The 19,135-nt window shown below is 38.1% G+C and overlaps 1 protein-coding gene across 3 annotated transcripts in view; it reads left to right on the top strand.

The window, feature by feature from the left end:
• Positions 1 to 19,135, top strand: part of MAK (male germ cell associated kinase) — a 90,810-nt gene that overhangs the window by 65,314 nt on the left and 6,361 nt on the right. For 2 of the 3 annotated variants that reach the window (XM_054592113.1, XM_054592112.1), the window contains exons 10-11: positions 2,671 to 2,819; positions 14,672 to 14,803. In XM_054592113.1, the coding sequence (XP_054448088.1) occupies positions 2,671 to 2,819; positions 14,672 to 14,803 (281 nt within the window). Of the gene's footprint in view, positions 1 to 2,670; positions 2,820 to 14,671; positions 14,804 to 18,592; positions 18,668 to 19,135 lie in introns of all 3 variants that reach the window. The other variant, XM_054592111.1, reaches the window with a different exon arrangement.

The following is a 19,135-nucleotide window of genomic DNA, read 5'->3' as shown; positions in this document are numbered from 1 at the left end:
ACTATTTATTTGCTTGCTCTTCTAAACTTTTTCTATCATTTCCTGAACTTTTTCTGAATTTTAATATCCCTAGCAGTCCCTTTTCATAAGTTGAATCATCTTGAATGCATTATTCAACTTTGAAGTGAGGGTGGGTTCAATTTTGGTGAATGTTTTGGGAAAATATTTTCCTTTTTTTTCTCTTTGAAACAAAAGAGGAAAGGGAGAAAAGACGTGGCATGAGTCAAGGAAATTTATCTAATAGCTGTTTGGTAATATAAAGTGGAGAGATCTTCATTTTGGGGTATACATATCTCTGAAGGTACATGAAAATTCTCCAAGGGGGACATATGCTTGGATAATTCCTAGTCTAATTTGTAGATCCTCGAGTTCCACAGTACTCTAACCCTAAACTACTTGAGCTGGAGAACAAGCCTACTAATCCACCTTCCACTTTGCCAGAGAGCCACACCTCTCAGCCATTTCAGTCTTGCATGTCATAAGGGCGTAACAACCTGTGTGGTGCTACACAAAGGGAGAAATCTGAAGACTGCCACATTCAACTCAGAAGTCTTTCTGTTTTTCCTTGTCTTGGGCGTATTTCTCCTAAGGGGAAAAGCCTACATTAAAAATAGGGTATTTTGGTCTATGTTGGAAGGCATGAAGAGTCACACCTACTTTAGGGACCAGAGCCTAGTGATGCTTTATTTTGTAAGGGTACTAGAAATGTTCTGTGAAACTACCTGATTTTTCAAAACCTATGGATGTAAATTATATGTAACTTTTGCAGATTCAGAGTGTTTTATGTAATAAGGTAAATACTCATTTTATCGCGTCATACTGTGAAATACTCTAATTATAGTCAATTCCCCTATTTCATCTTATAGAATATTAACTATTTTTATCTGTTAATAAGTAACAAGAAATAAAATTAATTTATGATGAAAAATTACAGACTTCAACTTAAACATGTGCAGGGAACTACATAGTTTTGTTTTTTTTTTTAATTTTTCAAACAGTTCTTTCCATTTAGGAGCAAGAGTTTGAAGACCATTGGTATAATCTGTAGACAACTTGAAAACTTCTTTTTAAACCTATGCCATTCTAATCCCAGCTGAAAAAAAAAGTTTAGTATACAAAAAAGTTTATTGTATACAGGGGCAAGCAAAAGTATGTTAATAAAAATAATACAATAATTAATAAATAATAATACAAGAGTAAACTTTTGTGTACTCGGAAGTGTAAACCTACTTTTGCCTACCCCTGTATTTTTAGGGTAGAAGATATCTGAATCAAAACCTATAATTAAGATCAAGTTTGTAGTCTGTATAGTCGATTCTGGCAAGGAGACAATTGGTAAATTTCTTCAACATCAAATATTCCTTTTCCTTTGAAATTCTTTAGAAAAAGAGAACTAGGTAACAATTTTTAATGTAGATAGTTCTTTCATTTCTATTTTTTGGTATTTTTAAATGGCCTTACATACTTTAAAGCATATAATAATTATTAATATACTACCATTTATTAAGCACCTACCTAAATTTTATTTATAACTTTCATATTTCAGTAAAACATATGTGCAGAATAGGATGTTGAGACTCAAACAGGTTAAATGAATAGGCTGCCCAAGATCAGATGAGGCTTAACTCAAGTACAGATCTCTGACTCTTCTGTACCACTCTCTCTCTTAAGCAGCCGGTGCTCAAATACTTGGTGAACCGAAGGGACTCTGCTATTCTCTCCTCAGTTTCTCAGGCAGCCTGGTCTTCCCCATAAAGAATACAGACTACCAAATCCTGGAGTGTAACACCTTTATGTAATGGTTATCTTCTTTTAAGATATTTATACTAATTAATATTTATACTTGTATTCATACTCAGTAGACTTTTACTCAATACGTACTTGTTATTAAGAAGAAGTGTGAACATGATGTCATCTGTCTTCTATCCATCAAATGTGTAGCAGCAGAAATAGGACCTTCAAGTATCTGTTAAGACAGAGTATGTGTTAAGTACCACTACTGAGTGAGCTGCAGGCTACTTTCAGAGCTCTGTTGATGGGCAGACCACTTTGAGGAGGAAAGTCTTTTCAGAGTAATCAGTTTTGAAAACGAGTAGAATTTCAGCAATTGGTGTAACTACAATGGGCTGCGGGGAAAGGAAAGAAGTCAGAAATGGATGGGTCTGTTTCTAATAAAGGCGGCCTACCTGTGTTTAGGGCAATCCCAAAGTGGGCTGGGGTAGCCAGCAGTTCAAAGGGCCAGCCAAGCCCATGTCAGTCTCCAGAGGGGTCCCAAACAACCTTACTGATTATACATATACAGGTGACGGTAGCTATGATTGGCTTCCCTTTCCGTGTGCCGTTTTCTCACATTATAAATCCACAACTGCAGCAGTTGCAGGGAAGATAGAAACATATACACAGACAGTTTGCTGCTTACTGACAAAGCTTTCTGTCACGTAATGTCTTGCATTAGATACGATTCTATGCACTGGCTAATATTTATTGGGGGGCGGGGGCGGGCGGGAAACGTCATCAGTTAGTGTTCCTATCAACAAAAGAACTCTGATGGAAACCATTTGAGTGAGGGCACCTTGACTATTTTGAAAAGTTGTGCAAAGAGTGGGTGAAAAGTAGTAATGTCATCTCTCATTCTTCATGCTGTAATGCTACCTTATATTGACTTTCAAGGCTTCCAGAGTCAGTACCCTCAGACTCCAACCACTCAGCAGGAGAAAACAAGAGCTTATCTACTGCCGTTTCCCTAAAATCTGAGTCTGAATTGCCAACTGCTTCAACAGCTAAACAGTACTACTTAAAACAATCAAGATACCTTCCAGGTAAGCAGAGAAAATGTTTACTTCAAACAACATAGGTAAGTCAGACTTGAGTGCCTTGGAACCTATGTGAAAGGGCACCCTTGAAATAAGTATAATAACAGTGCTCTTTGCTGGCTCAGCCTTGTCAGTGCTTGTTACCAAGTACTTTCTGGGTCTCCTGCCTTTGTGAAGTCTACTCAAGAAATGCCTAGCAGCCAAAAATCAAGGTGAAGAATATGACTCAAAAAAATAGCACCCTCCCCCCAAGCAAAGCTGTGCCTTAAGGAAATGCTTAATTTTATTAAAGCATTTCCTCCATTACAACTTTTTGTAAAATGTAGAATTTTGTACACTTCCCTAAATAATGTGATATATGTGTTTGAAAGATCATTTGATTTCTGAGTAGAACTGCTAGGGGCACAAGATGGGCAAGGAGATTGGTCAAGAAGCCATTGCTTATGTCTGGGTAGAGAAGATAATTGCTTATTCCAGAGTGGTGAAAGCAGATAAGGAAATGGGTGAAATCTAGATGTATTTCAGTAGTGGAACTCGCAGGACTAGCTGATGGATTAGCATGAGTATTGGTAAAGAATGGAAGGAAACAGTGTTGGCTTCTGGGTTTTTGACTTGGCAGCTAGGTAGATAGTGATGACTTTAACTGAGAAAGGGAAGATCAGGAGAGGACAGGAGTGTGGAAGTAGAGAATCAGGAGCTGAGGTTGGGATGCCTCTTTTTTTATTGTTATTCTGTTACAGTTGTCCCAAACCCCTTTGCCCTCCTCTGCCCAGCCCACACTCCCCCAACCCTGCCACCATCAATACCCACACTGTTGTCTATGTCCATGGGTTATTCATACATGTTCTTGGGATGCCTATTGAACACTTAAGTTGATATATCTAACAGACAATTGGGTATGTGAATCTGGAACTTAGGAAAAAGATATAGACAGATGGTGGAGAATTTACATTGAACCTGCAAATAGAATTTTCTTCTCAAAATTCACTTTAAAAAGTTTAAAATTCAAGTTAGTCTAAAGGGAATCAAATTTTAAATCACTGTGTATCTGTACAGATACATCTTTAGCCCAGCAAGAGGAGGCAATCATTTCCCTTTGTGCTCTTGTGGACATAGTCATTTACAGCTTTCTGAACATAGTAAGCAGGCCACTTGATTCATGTGAGGGAGATTTGCTTTTCACCTCTAAGCCTCCAGAAGTAAGCCACAGTGTTTACTTCCCAGAAGCTTGTTTGGGAAGCAGGGGTAAGGAAGATGAGAGAAAAGATTGAGACTAGACTGGTAGCAAGAGATTGATGCATAACACATTTTTCTCTCTACCTTTTAAACAACCATATGAATTTCAGTTCTAGAAATCCAATAGGGATTCACTCCTGTTGTCAATAATTAAGGAGAGAAAAGAATGAAACTGAGGAAAGGGTTTAGAAATGAATGGGATAGAAAACAGAAGACACGTGGTTATGTATCCAAAAGCAGGTCTGGCTGCCTGCTGCTACAAAAGCCAATACTCAAGAGGCAGTTGCTGATGTAAAGGAAAGTGGTTTATCTTCAGGTGCCAGCCACCTGGAAGATGGAGGACTCTTGTCACAAAGCCCATCTCCTGGGAAGATGAGGGACTCATATCTCAAAGCCTATGTCCCAGGAAAATGGGGACTCTTGTCTCAAAGCCCATCTTCTGGGAAGATGGGGGACTCATGTTTCAAAGCCCATCTCCACATCTCAGTGGAGGCAGAGATTTTTATAAGGAGGGAGAGAGAAAGCAGAACAAAGAGTTGGGGAGGGGTGGCAGCTGAGAAGTTCGCCATCTGCACAACTAGCACAGTCCGTTCCAATAAGGCAAGTGAGGGTCTGGTGTGTGTCACCTGATTTAGTCATCCCGGATTCACATCATCCTGACCTCACATCATCCTGGTTCCATGGTTGAAGGTCAAATCTCCCAGAGCTGGGATGTCTGAAGGTCAGAGTCTGTATCTTTCTGGGCAGAAAGTTCCTAGGATTCTTATACAAACATGCTGTTGATCTACAAGCTACATATTAGAGTCAGCACTTACAGAAACAATGTCTAAAGAATGGTGGTATGGGTTACAGTTTCCCACTATTACAATTTTCTGCTGTTACTGATATATAGTTTTAGGCACAGGTATTGAATAAGTTGAAATAAACTTATGGAGAACTAATCAGGGCTTTTAGGATACACTTCTCTGCTGATTAGTAAGTAGGAAGTCACTTCCCAAGAGAAGTTGAAGAGATTGGCATGAAGTTATCAAGGTCAGAGCTAAAACAATAACTGCATATTTGAAGATCTAAGTGGAATAAATGCTTGGGTTTTTTTTTTAATCTTTCTAGAGGAGGGTAGTCAGCTGGCCTCATCTTCTAGTGGATGAGCAGCACTTTTCATGCAGAAGAAGGGGGAAAACATTCTAGGACCCATAGGGAGCATGAGCATTCATTTCTTAATTCTGTTGATTCATTCGTTTTCTTTTTATTTTATTTTAACAGTTTTTTTTATTGTATTTTTACTCATTTGTTTTATTCATTCACTCAGTGATAAAATAATATGAAGTACCTAATAGGTGCCAGGTGTTTACTGTTCTAGGCATTGATATGCAGGGTGGGGCAAAAATAGGTTTACAGTTGTTCATATGGAAAATAATACAATAAATAATAATACAAGAATGAACTCTGTGCTTTGTGTACTCATGACTGTAAACCTACTTTTGCCCCACCCTGTATCTATATAGTGTATACAATGCATTGAACAAGACAGACAAGGTCCCTGCTGTCCAGGAGCTTACATTCTAATGGAGAAAGAAAAAGAAAATTAGCAGATAGTGGTAAATACTACTGTGAAAACAGGGAGATGAACTAGAGATGACTGCTGAGTCAGGGTATGTGTGCTGGGATCCTTGATTATCTCATTTGAGCTTATAGAAGAAAGATGAGAAGGAAAAGTCGTATGAAGAGCTGAGAAAAGATGTTTCAGGCAGAGCGGGGAAATATACATGCTTATTTGAGAAATAAAACAAAATATTTCACGTTTGGACTTTAATGGACTTAGGGGAGAGTGGTGTAAGGAGAGGTGGAGAAATCTGGCAAGGTTCAGATGATACAGCATCTGGAAGGCAGGGGAAGGAACTGGGTTTTATTCGGAGTTTGGTGGAGGCCTTGGAGGGGACTTCAGCAGGTGAATGACATGATTTGTATGTTAAAGAGACTCTTTGTGTAAGGAATGGATTATATGAACAAGACTGGAAGTTTGGGAGGTCATTTGGGAAGCTACTGTAGTCCTCTGGGGAAAGGATGATGATGATTTAGAGGGAGATGGACTTGAGATATGATATGGAAATGGACTTGCTGATGGATGTTGTAAGAAAGCAGAGGAGAAGTGAGTTTGGGGCATTGAATCCTGGGTAGATGGTGGTGCTATGTTCCAAGATGGGGAAGACTTAGGAAGAACAGGATTGGGTAGAGAAGAGGCAGTTGGTCATATCTAGGGGCTGATACACTGAAATTGTTTGTGAAACTCCAATGTAAAGAGACCAAACGAGCAGTTGGAGGGAAAGAGCTAGGAACCCCAAGGAGGGGCCCAGGTCCAAGAAAACAGATTGTGAGTCCCCAGTGACTCCCAGACAGTGTTTAAAGCCATGAAATGAATAGGATTGCCTATGAAGACATTGTGAGCTGAAACAATGGTAGCGGTAGAGGAGGAGGAGCTGAGAAAGGGGAAAGGAAGCAACCAGACAGATGAGGGGCAGACCACAAAATGGTGGTTTCCAGAGGCCAATAAGGGAGAGTGTACCTGAAAGAATTGCTTGCAGCTGAGCTGTTGGATAAGGAGGATAGAAATGTCTGATTAAATTTGACAGTGGCGAGGTCCCTTATAACCTTGATGAGCAGTTTTAGTCTTGAATGGAGAGGGAGATATAGGTTGGAATGGGTTGAAAACTGATGAGAAATAAGAAATCAGTGACCAGAGACCAAAAATGGCAGAGGAGTAAATAGAAGCAATACTAACCTCCCCCCAGGACCAATCTAGAATTCCAACTAAATTGTAGAGAACTCATCCTGAATAACTAACTGAACACAAGCTGGAGAGAAGCCTTACAACCAAGGACAGAGAGAGGAAACCACTTCACTACAATGAGACTGGAGGGTAGTGTAGAGGAGATGTGGTGGCAGGCTGGGCTCCCATGGGTGGCAATTGAAGTTCTGGAGGGATACTTCAGCAGCCGGGGGTTCCTCCTGAGAAGTGTGAGGTCTAAACCCCAAGCTGTGCTCCTCAGCCTAAAGCACCAGTGCCAGGAAAGGAACCAGATAACATCCAGCTGTGAAAAGCAGTGGGATTTCTGTCTGCCAGAAAGAGATGGCTAAAAACACAGAGAGCCTTTTAAAGGGCCAATGCAAAAAATTTCATTTGCTGCCCTTACCCTGGCCTCTGCCAGAAGGAGGGCAGAGTGGACTGGAGATGCTTGAGGAGAGTCTGGGCAGGTGGCTCTGGGTAGAGAACTGAAGGAATAATGGCCAGGATCCTTGTGCTTAGTCATTACCCTTACGGCAGAAGCCATCTTTCTGAGGCAGGGCTCTCACCTCCAAGTGGCATCAGCCCAAGGAGAAGCAATAGCCCTGCCCACAGGAATTACTCTGCCCTACGCTGTAGAGCTTAAGTAGGGCTGCAGGTACAGTTTGAGGTTACATCATTGATTAAGTTTAACAACTAAGGTGGATCTCTGGGTGCGCAAAGATTTAGCTGACCCTCCCACAGGATCAGTTCTGGTAAAAACTAGCCTTGATGTGCAGCCTGGTTATTTCTGCATACAAACAGGCCCAGCAGAGCGGGCAACATGCTCTGAATCACTGATAGCTCCAAAAGTGTTGCCCAGGGCCAGTAACATGCAGAGTCTGACAAAGGCCTGAACCCGAGTATTTGCAGGACTACCTAATACATAAAAACAAATACAAAGAAGTAGCCCAAATGGGAAGATGAAGTAACAGACCCCAAATGAAAGAATAAGAGAATTCTCCAGAATAGGAACTGGAAATGAAATGGAGGCAAGCAATTTATCAGATAGTTTAGAGTAATGATTATAAGGATATTCAACAGCATGTAAAAAGACACAAAAACCATAGAAAAGGACCAGTCAGAAGTAAAGAATGTAATTTCTGAAGTAAATAATACACTGGAAGGAATGACAGTATGATAATGAAGAAGATTGAATCAGTGATTTGAAAGACAAGGTAGAGAACAATAACCAAGCAGAGCAGCCAAAAGGAAAAACTATTTTAAAAAATGAAGAGAGCTTAAGAAACATTTAGACAACATAAAGCATAACAATATCCATATCATGGTAATGCCAGATTGAGAAGAGAGTGAACAAGAGATTGAGAACCTATTTGAAGAAATAATGACTGAAATTTTCCCTAATCTGGTGAAGGAAAAAGACATACAAGCCCAGGAACCTCAGAGAGTCCCAAACAAGTTGGGTCCAAAGAGGCCTATACCAAGACACATCATAATTACAATGACGGGGCTGAAGACAAGGAGAGAATCCCAAAAGGGAAAAGCAGCTAATTACCTACAAGAGAGCACCAATTAGTCTGTCATCTGATTTCTGAAGAGGAACATTAGAGGCCAGAAGGGAGTGACATGACATATTCAAGGTACTGAAAAGCAAGGACCAAGGCTATTTTGCCCAACAAGGCTATCATTTAAAATTGAAGGATAAATAAGGAACTTCCCAGACAAGAAAAAGCTAAATGAGTTTGTTAACACCAAGCCAGTACTGCAACAAATGTTAAAGGGCTTGCTTTAAGAAGAAAAAGAGAAACAAACAAAACAGGAAAATAGTCTTAACAGTAAATGGCACTAAATATGTGTGTGTCAATGACCTTATATGTAAATGGCTTAATTACTCCAACCAAATGATATAGGGTAGCTGAATAGACAAGAAAACAAGACCCGTAAATATGCTGCCTGCAAAAGAGCCACCTCAGATCAAAAGATACACACAGACTAAAACTAAAGATATTTAAAAAGATATTTCATGCAATTGGAAAGGAAAAAAAGCTGTGATAGCAATACTTATATTCAAAAAAATAGACTTAAAACCAAGGCTATAGTAAGAGACAAAGAAGGACACTACAAAATGATATAAGGAACACACCAAAAAGGATATAACCCTAGTGAATAATTACACACCCAACATAGGAGGACCTAAATATGTAAAGTAAATCTTGATGTGTAAAAAGGGAGAATTTGACAGAAATACAATTAAAGTGAGAGATTTTTAACACCCCTTTGACTTAAGTGGATAGATCTGCCAGACAGAAAATCAACAAGGAGACAATGGCCATAAATAACACACTAGATCGAATGGATTTAATTGATATCTTGAGAGCATTTCACTCCAAAGCAGCAGAATACACATACTTCCAAATGCACATAGAATGTTTTCCAGGATAGACCACGTGTTAGGGCACAAAACAAGTCTCAATAAATTTAAGAAGATTGAAATTAAATCAAGCATCTTCTCTGACCACAAAACCATGAACCTGTAAATCAATCAAAAAAAGAACACCGAAAAACACATAAGACATGGAAGCTAAATAACATGTTACTAAACAATGAATGGGTCAACTACAAGGTGAGGGAAGAAATTAAAAGATAATTTGAAACAAAAGAAAATAACACAGCAATCCAAAATCTGTCGGACACAGGGAAAGGAATCCTAAGAGGAAAATTCATAGCAATACAGACCTTTCTCAAAAAAGCTGAAGTAATATAACCTCACACTTCAAGGATCTTGATAAAGAAAAACAAAACCCTAAGTGAGTAGAAGGAAGGGAATAATAAAGATTAGAGCAGAAAAATGAAATAGAGTCTAAAAAGGATACAAAATTCAATGTATCTAAGAACTAGTTCTTTGAAAAGATAAACAAGATTGACAGACCTTTAAACAGACTCATCATGAGAAAAAGTGAGAAGACCCAAATAAATAAAATCAGAAATGAAAGAAGAGAAATAACAACTGACACCAAGGAAATACAGAGGATTGTAAGAAAATATTATAAACAACTATGTGTCATCAAACTGGACAACCTGGGTGAAATGGATAAATTCCTAGAAACATACAATCTTCCAAAACTAAATCAGGAAGAATCAGAGAATCTGAATAGACAGGTTACAGTCTATTCAGAAATTGTAGCAGTAATCAAAACGCTCCCAATAAATAGAAGCCCTGTACTGGATGGCTTTACAGGTGAATTTTACCAACCATTCCAGGAAGAACTTACACCTCTCCTTCTCCAACTATTTCAAAAAATTCAAGAGTAGCGAAGGCTGCCAAGCTCATTCTACATGGCCAGCATTATCCTAATTCCAAAACTAGATAAAGACAGTACAAAAAAAGAATATTATTATATGCCAATATCCCTGATCAACATAGACACTAAAAGCCTCAACAAATATTAGCAAATCAAGTACAGCAATACATCAAAAAGATCATACCCCATAATCACGTGGGATTTATTCTGGGAATGCAGGGTTGATACAACATTCACAACTCAATGAACGTGTTCACTATATAAACAAAATGAAGGCAAAAAAATCACATGATCATATCAATAGATGCAGAAAAGGCATTTGATAAAATACTGCACCCATTCATGATCAAAACTCTACACACGGGGAATAGAGGGAACATACCTAAATATAATAAAGGCCATAAATGATAAACCCACTGCCAGCATCATATTCAACAGGCAAAAACTAAAAACATTCCTCTTAAGATTGGGAACAAGATGGGGATGTCTGCTTTCACTTCTCTTATTCAACATCAAACTAAAGCCCTAGCCCCAGCAATTGGACAAGAAGAAGAAATAAAAGGCATCCAATTTGGAAAGGAAGAAGTAAACTGTCTTTATTTGCAGATGACATGATACTGTATATAAAGAAACCCAAAGATTCCACCAAGAAACTAGTAGAACTGATAAATGAATTCAGCAAAGTAGCAGGACACAAAATTATTATCCAGAAATCAGTTGCATTTTCCTGTGTCAATAATGAACTAAAAGAAAGGGAAATCTAGAAAATAATCCCATTCACAATTGCTTCAAAAAGAATAAAATATCTAGCAATAAACCTAACCAAGGATATAAAAGACCTATACTCAGAAAATTATAAGACAGTGAAGAAAGAAATTGAAGAAGATAAGGGGAAGCACATGCTGTGTTCATGGATAGAAAGAATTAACATCATTAAAATGCCCATACTACCCAAAGCAATCTATAGGTTCAAGTAATTCCTTTCAAGATTACAATGGCATATTTCACAGAATTAGAACAATATTTCAAAAATGTATGTGAAACTACAAAAGGCCCCGCACAACAACAGTGATCCTGAGAAAGAACAACAAAGTTGGAGGAATCACACTACCTAATAGGAAACTATATTATAAGGCTATAGTAATCAAAACAGCCTGGCACTGGCATAAAAACAGTCACATAGTTCAATGGAACAGAATAGAGAGCCCAGAATTAAACCCACACCTTTATTGTCAATTAATATTTGACAGAGGAAGTCAGCACATACAAAGGGATAAAGATAGGTTATTCAATGAATGGTGCAGGAAAATTGAACAGATGTGTGCATAAAAATGAAACTAGGCCACCTTACACCACACACAAGAATAAATTCGAAATGGACTAAAGACTTAAATGTTAGACTCAACACCATAAAAATCCTAGAAGCAAACATAGGCAGCAAAATCTCAGCTATAGCTTGCAGCAATATTTTTTTTTGATTTGTCATTTTATTTTATTTTTTTTTACATCACATATGTCTTTTATTTATTTTGTATTGTTCAAATACATTTGTCTCTATTTTACCACGAACACTATTCCCAGCCCCACACACCCCCACGTCCCACTCTCAATTCTTTTTTTTTAAATTTATTTATTTACTTTTTAAATGCATTTGTCTCTGCCTCCCCCCCACCACTTTCCCTTGCCCCCTCTCTCCTTCCCTCCCTCAGCTCTTCCCCTTTGGTTTTGTCCATGAGTCCTTGCTATATGTTCCTTGACTTGCCCCTTCCCTTCCCTTTCCCTGCCCCCCTCCTCCTTCCCTCTTGTCTCTGTTGATTTCTTTTCCTTTCAGTGTTGCTGGTCTTATTTTCCTTGCATCTTTGTTTTGTTGGTTAGGTTCCGCTTATAGGTGAGATCATATGGTATTTGTCTTTCACCCCCTGGCTTATTTCGCTTAGCATGATGCTCTCGAGTTCCATCCATGCTGTCGCGAAGTTTAGTAGTTCTTTTTTTCTTTCTGCTGCGTAGTATTCCATTGTGTATATGTACCATAATTTTTTGATCCACTCATCTACTGATGGGCATTTAGGTTGCTTCCAACACTTGGCTAATTGTAAATTGTGCTGCTATGAACATTGGGGTGAATAGGTTCTTTTGTATTGGCATTTTGGTGTTCTTAGGGAATAGTCCCAGCAGAGGAATCACTGGATCAAAAGGCAGTTCCATTTTCAGCTTTTTGAGGAAATTCCACACTGCTTTCCACAGTGGCTGCACCAGTCTGCATTCCCACCAACAGTGTACTAGGGTTCCCTTTTCTCTACAGCCTCGCCAGCACCTGTTTGTTGATCTGTTTATGATGGCCATTCTGACTGGTGTGGGGTGGTACCTCATGGTGGTTTTGATCTGCATTTCTGTGATGGCTAGTGATGCCGAGCATCCTTTCAAATGCCTCTGGGCCCTCTGTATCTCCTCCTTGGAAAAGCGTCTGCCCAGGTCCTTTGCCCATTATTTGATTGGATCATTTGTCTTCTTGGAGTGGAGTCGAGTGAGTTCTTTATATATCTTGGAGATCAAACCTCTATCTGATGAATCATTAGCAAATATATTTTCCCATATGGTTAGCTCCCTTTTCATTTTGCTGATGTTTTCTTTAGCCGTGCAGAAGCTTCTTATTTTTATGAGGTCCCACTTGTTTATTCTTTCCTTTATGTCCCTTGCTTTATTGCTTGCAGCAATATTTTATCAGATATATCTCTTCAAGCAAGGGAAACAGAAGAAGAAACAAGCAAATGGGTCTACATCAAACTAAAAATCTTTTGCACAGCAAAGGCAATTAACAGAAAAATAAAAAGACAACCCACAGAATGGGATAACATATTCATCTGATAAAGGGTTAATATTCAAAATTTACAAAACTCAATACCAAATAAACAAATACCCTAATTAAAAAATGGGCAAAGGACCCAATAGACACTTCTCCAAAGAGGACATATGAAAAGATGGTCAATGTTAGTAATCATCAGAGAGATGCAAATTAAAACTACAATGAGAAATAATCTCACACCTGTCAGAATGGCTATCATCAATAAATCAACAACAAACAAGTGCTGGTGAGGATGTGGAGAAAAGGGAACCCTTTTGCGCTGTTGATAGGAATGCAGACTGGTGCAGCCACTGTGGAAAGCAGTATGGAGATACCTCAAAATATTAAAAATGGATCTGCCTTTTGACCCAGCAGTCCCACGTCTTGGAAGGATCACAAAACACTAATTTGAAAGAGCACAAGCACCCCTATGTTCATTGCAATATTATTTACAATCACCAAGATATGGAAGTAGCCCAAGTGTCCATCAGTAGATGAGTGGACGAAACAACTGTGGGATATTTACACAATGGAATACTACTCATATTTATGAAAACTGTTCATTTAAAGAGATTTTTAGTTTCCTCCTACCTACCTTGTACTTTGTTTTTGGATAAAGACTTTTTTATTGTAAAAATGTTTTTAATATGAATAATTGCTACCTAGTACTCTTTCTTTATTGTCAGGTAATAGCCTATGATAGTTCTATTCATAGGTGTTCTGTTAGGAACCAACATCCACAAAGAGCTATATGTCATAAAAGAAAGGGAAATCATTTACCTGATGGAGTATTTCCTTAGAAAACTGATGACAGATAATCTTAAAGCCGGGTACAAAGCAACCAAACTTGCTTCTGGCTGTAAAACAAGGATGTTATTATGTATCTCTTAAATGTGAAACCCTGCTGAGGAGTTCCCTCTTTGAATATCAGATGTTCATACTGCCTGAAACAGTTGCTGACTTCTACATTAATGGTATCTAGAGGAAACATGGCCTGTATGACCCAGAAGCTTAGATTGTGATGTCTCTATCAACTCATAAGTTGAATCCAATTTGTCAGTAAAAAAAAAAGCAAGACAGGAAAATTTCAAATCTCTTAAAAGTAGGTAAGAACACCACCTTTTGACCACTAGTGCCGAAGTCCAAAGTTGACTCCACATCTTATATTTCAGAAACTCATAAATAATTTAACTGTTTAGATTTTACTATGTCTAATACATGAGCAGGCTTCACAGATAGGTCTTTATGCATCTACTTACAAACTTCTCAGGCTCCCCAAGTTCTTGGTCACGTGTCTGTTTTCCCAACTGCACTAAGTGTTCCTCAAGGGTCTGGCACAGAGTTCACACTCAAAATAAGTGAATGACTTGGACATATCTTTTTGAAGAACATTTTTGTTCCACCTTAATTTTTACCAGACACTTAGCAAGACATATCCAATGTGTAATTATCACTTGTGTTAGAGAAAATATCTTGTATGTAAAAAATACAGTGGGAGGACTTCAGGTTATTGTGCTCAGGACTTAGGAGCACAATAGGATTCATAAAAAAGCAAGTATTTATTACCCTGTAACCAAAAGTTATTTCCATTCTCCTGCCTCATTTCTAATCTTTGCTTGCATGTGTAATAAATATATGTTTCCTTTACTTTATGATCACACTGTAAACTTTGAAATGACTGTTTTGTTCTTCCAAGGTGTAAATCCTAAGAATGTGTCCTTGATAGCCAGTGGAAAGAATATGAATGCATATACTTGGAATAATCAGTTATTTCCCAAGTCATTGGGACCCATTGGTGCAGAACTTGCTTTCAAAAGGAGTAAAGCAGGTAAAGCAAGAATTCATTTAAAGCATAAATTTTCATTGTTTTTCTTCTACAGATCTTTACTTTTAAATATATTGCAGCTGCATCCTTTCAACCAAGATACCTTTGGGGGAACACAAAGGTTTTCCAACTGGTACTTGAGCACAGATAGTTTTAAGGGAATCATTTGCCATATCTCAGGTTCCATATGGATTGTCTCCTAAAATGAATTTGCCTGAACAAGAGTTTCTGTTCTCTTACCTTACAAAAGAAAAGAAGACTTCTCACTGTTTACTATGGTGTGTTTCCTGTTTCCCCAAAGGGTAAAAATACCTGGTTGCCTATGAAGGGATAGTTTTATTATTTTGGTGTCAGTATTGAGAAAGTGATTGGGGAACAAATGCTTTTTAAGGGAAGTGGTTTCCAGTTCTTAACATTCAAAAAAATTGAAGGAGAACCGAATTGCATTATTAGCTGGCAGATAATTAAAAATCACTTTTCATGACATCACTATATGAATTTAGGTCTGTAACTTCTAATAGAGTACAAAAACTAAAGTGATAAAGCTGTAATGAAACATCTTTTGTTCCTAATTATTTATGTACATTCACAAGGTCTTCCAGTGCTTCTATCTTTAAAAATGAAAATAAATAAATAAATAAATAAATAAATAAAAAGCAAGACTTCTGACCAAGATGGAGGCATAGGTAGATACATTTTGCCTCCTTGCACAAACAAAAAAAGGACAACAGCAAATTTAAAAACAAAAATAACCAGAACTGCAAGGAAATCGAAGTGTATGGAAGTCCGACAAACAAGAATTAAAGAAGAAACATTCATCCAGTCTGGTAGGAGGGGTGGAGATGGGCAGCCGGGGCAGAGAGCCGCATGGCAAGGCAGCGGCTGGAGGACTGGGTGGGTGAGGCAGCAGCTAGCGGTATGGGCAGTCCCACATTCACATGCAGATAAAGTGGGGGAATAGCTAGGGAGCGAGACAGACTGTGCAATCCAGGGTTCCAGTACGGGAAAAGAAAGCCTCAACACCTCTGGAGGTAAAGTCCTCTTAGGGTTGTGGCAACAGAAGAAACTCCCAGCCTCACGGGAGAGTCCGTTGGAGAGACCCACAGGGTCCTAGAACATACACAAACCTACCCACCCGGTAATCAGCACTAGAACAGCCCAATTTGCTTGTGGGTAGTGGGGGAAGTGACTGAAAGCTGGCCAAGAGCCAAGCAAGTGGCATTGTTCCCTCTCAGTCCCCTCCCCAACACAGCATCACAGCGCAGAGACCTGGGTTGCCTCACCCTGGCAAATACCTGAGGCTCTGTCCCTCCCACATAACAGGCATGACGAGACAAGGAAATATGGCCCAAATGAAAGAACAGATCAAAGCTCCAAAAAATAGAACTAAGCAATGAACAGATAACCAACCTATCAGATGCACAGTTCAAAACACTGGTAATCTGGATGCTCACTGAATTGGTTGAGTATGGTTGCAAAATGGAGGAAAAAGTGAAGGCTATGCAAAGTGAAATGAAAAATATACAGGGAACCAACAATACAGGGAAGGAAACTGGGACTCAAATCAACAATTTGGGACAGAAGGAAGAGACAAACATTCAACCAGAACAGAATGAAGAAACAAGAATTCAAAAAAAATGAGGAGAGGCTTAGGAACCTCTGGGACAACTTTAAACATTCCAACATCTGAATTATAGGGGTGCCAGGCGAAGAGGAAGAGCAAGAAATTGAAAAGTCATTTAACAAATAATGAAGGAGAACTTCCCCAATCTGGCCAAGGACATAGACTTCCAGGAGATCCAGGAAGCTCAGAGAGTCCCGAAGGAGTTGGACTCAAGGAGGCATACACCAAGGCACATCATAATTAAGTTACCCAAGATTAAAGATAAGGAGAGAATTTTAAAAGCAGCAAGAGAAAAGGAGACAGTTACCTGCAAAAGAGTTCCCATAAGACTATCAGCTGATTTCTCAAAAGAAACCTTGCAGGCAAGAAGGGGCTGTAAAGAAGTATTCAAAGTCATGAAAAGCAAGTATCTACACCCAAGATTACTCTATCCAGCAAAGCTATCATTTAGAATGGAAAGACAGATAAAGTGCTTCCCAGATAAGGTAAAGTTAAAGGAGTTCATTATCACCAGCCCTTACTATATGAAATGTTAAAGGGACTTATCTAAGAAAAAGAAGATGATCAAAAGCTATGAACAGTAAAATGACAATAAACTCACAACTCTCAACATCTGTACCTAAAAAAATAAAATCAAACTAAGCAAACAACTAGAACAGGAACAGAACCATAGAAATGGAGATCAGAGGGGAGGATGAGGGGGAAGAATTGGGGAAAATGTACAATAAATAAGCAGCACATAGAGTAGATACAAAATAGACGGGGGAGGGCGGCGCTTAAGAAGAGTATAGGAGATGGAGAAGCCAAAGAATTTATATGTACGACCCATGGACATGAACTAAAGTGGGAGGAATGCTGGTGGATGGGGCAGTGCATGTGGAGGGGAATAAAGGAGAGGAGTTAAAAAATTTTTTTAAGAATTAAAGAAGCAATAGAATTGATGTTGAACACTGTCTGATTTTAGAAATAAGTAATATCATTTGCAGTTACATGAACTACTTGAAAAAGGTCCCATCTTTCTCATTAATAGATGAATTCCCTCCCCCAAATAACTTTTCCTGTGTAATCAAAATTTAGATGCTCATTTTTTGATTAATTATATACAATGAATCATTGTAATTATACCTAAGTTAATCCAGAAAAGAGTACTTTACTGTGCTTATGGTTACAAGAAATTTTTTTAAGGTTTCAATTTACATGTTTTGAGTGATCAGTTTAGACTTTTAGGCCTAAAATAATTATTTGGGAATTAAATTTTGAATGAAAGTAAAATTCTACAGAGAAAAGGATTACGAAATTTGCATCTGTTAAAAATAAAACCTGTTCATGTGTTTCTTAGGTCAATATTGGTAGCTATAAAATCACAATGGCCCTGGCCAGGCACTCTGTTGGTCAGAGCATCATTCTGAAATGCCAAGGTTGTGCATTTGATCTGTGGCCAGAGCACATAAAAAAGCAACCAATGAATGTGTAAATAAATGCAATAACTAAGAGATGTTTCTCTCTCTCCCTTCCCACCCTCTCTCTAAAATGAATAAACAAAAATTTTAAATGAAGAAATCATTATGGTATTTAGACTCCATTGGTTATATTTAAAGAAATGTAATAGTTTTATTTTTAAATGTCTATAATTACATTATGCCAGAAATCTTTTGGAACTGTAAAACCTATGATGAAAAATTTTAGATATCAGCTTAAAGTGTGTGAAGAAGAAAAGAGTTATTTAAAAAAATATATGTGGTTTTTGATCAAAAATGTTTGAGGATTACTCTCTAGCAATTGAGTAATTGTGAGGTGACATCCACACACTTCGGGCATTTTGCAAGTTTTCCAGACATGTTGAAGACTCAGCTTATCCATACACTAATTGGAGAGATAGCAAACACTGCGGCACTGTAATTGACTTATTCTTCCTCAGTTTTTTAAAAATAATATTTACTGATTAAATACAACTCATTAAATACAAATCAGTTTAAATGATAGCACTACAACTTTGAGTCTCAGGGGAATGAAAGATTGACACCAAATGAAAGCTGTGAGAACATGTAAGTTTTTTAATATAAAGAGTTCTTTCCAGATCTTTTCACTAATCATCTAATCTATTTTGCTCTGCTTTTCTTAAAATATTCTCCCTATTACTCTTTCTTTCCCATCTGCCTTCTCTTTAGAAGAAAGCATAATTGAACCAATTGAAAAACTATCATGTAATGAGAGTTTTCCTGAAAAATTAGAGGACCCACAAGGTAATTTCTGGGCATTATAGATGAATACAGCTTGTTCTTTGAATCTCTTGTTCAGTCTTCTCAACATTTTCCCCAAGTCTTGTCATACAAGGCCTTTAAGAAGGCCACGGTCCCCTGCTTTTAGGAGTCTTATCGGTCTAGGAGAGACGCATTCCACACCAAGAACATCTTTCGTCAGTAGTTGGCATGCTAAGACTAATGTCTTCTTAAATTAATAATGACAATTATACAAATAAAGTAAATCTGTTGAAAAGGATATTTTCTAATTTTGTAATAGATATTCCTGGAATTTTTTTTTGAAGTTCTGAAACTTATTTTTTAAGCATCAACAATCATTTAAAAACAAAGTTACCCAGGTTAACAGAAACAGTGGATTTCCTAGAGATTTGGTGTTGCTGCTTCAAACAGTGCGGGCTGTTGGCTCCAACCTGAAAATTTGCAACTCACAAGGTACTTCAAATGGCAAGC

This window comes from Pteronotus mesoamericanus, unplaced genomic scaffold, assembly GCF_021234165.1.
Source record: "Pteronotus mesoamericanus isolate MK-2021 breed Mesoamerican mustached bat unplaced genomic scaffold, CSHL_Meso_final scaffold_31, whole genome shotgun sequence".
Lineage (NCBI taxonomy): Eukaryota > Metazoa > Chordata > Mammalia > Chiroptera > Mormoopidae > Pteronotus > Pteronotus mesoamericanus.
The sequence above is the reverse complement of the archived record's forward strand: the minus strand, read 5'-3'. Positions and strand labels throughout refer to the sequence as shown.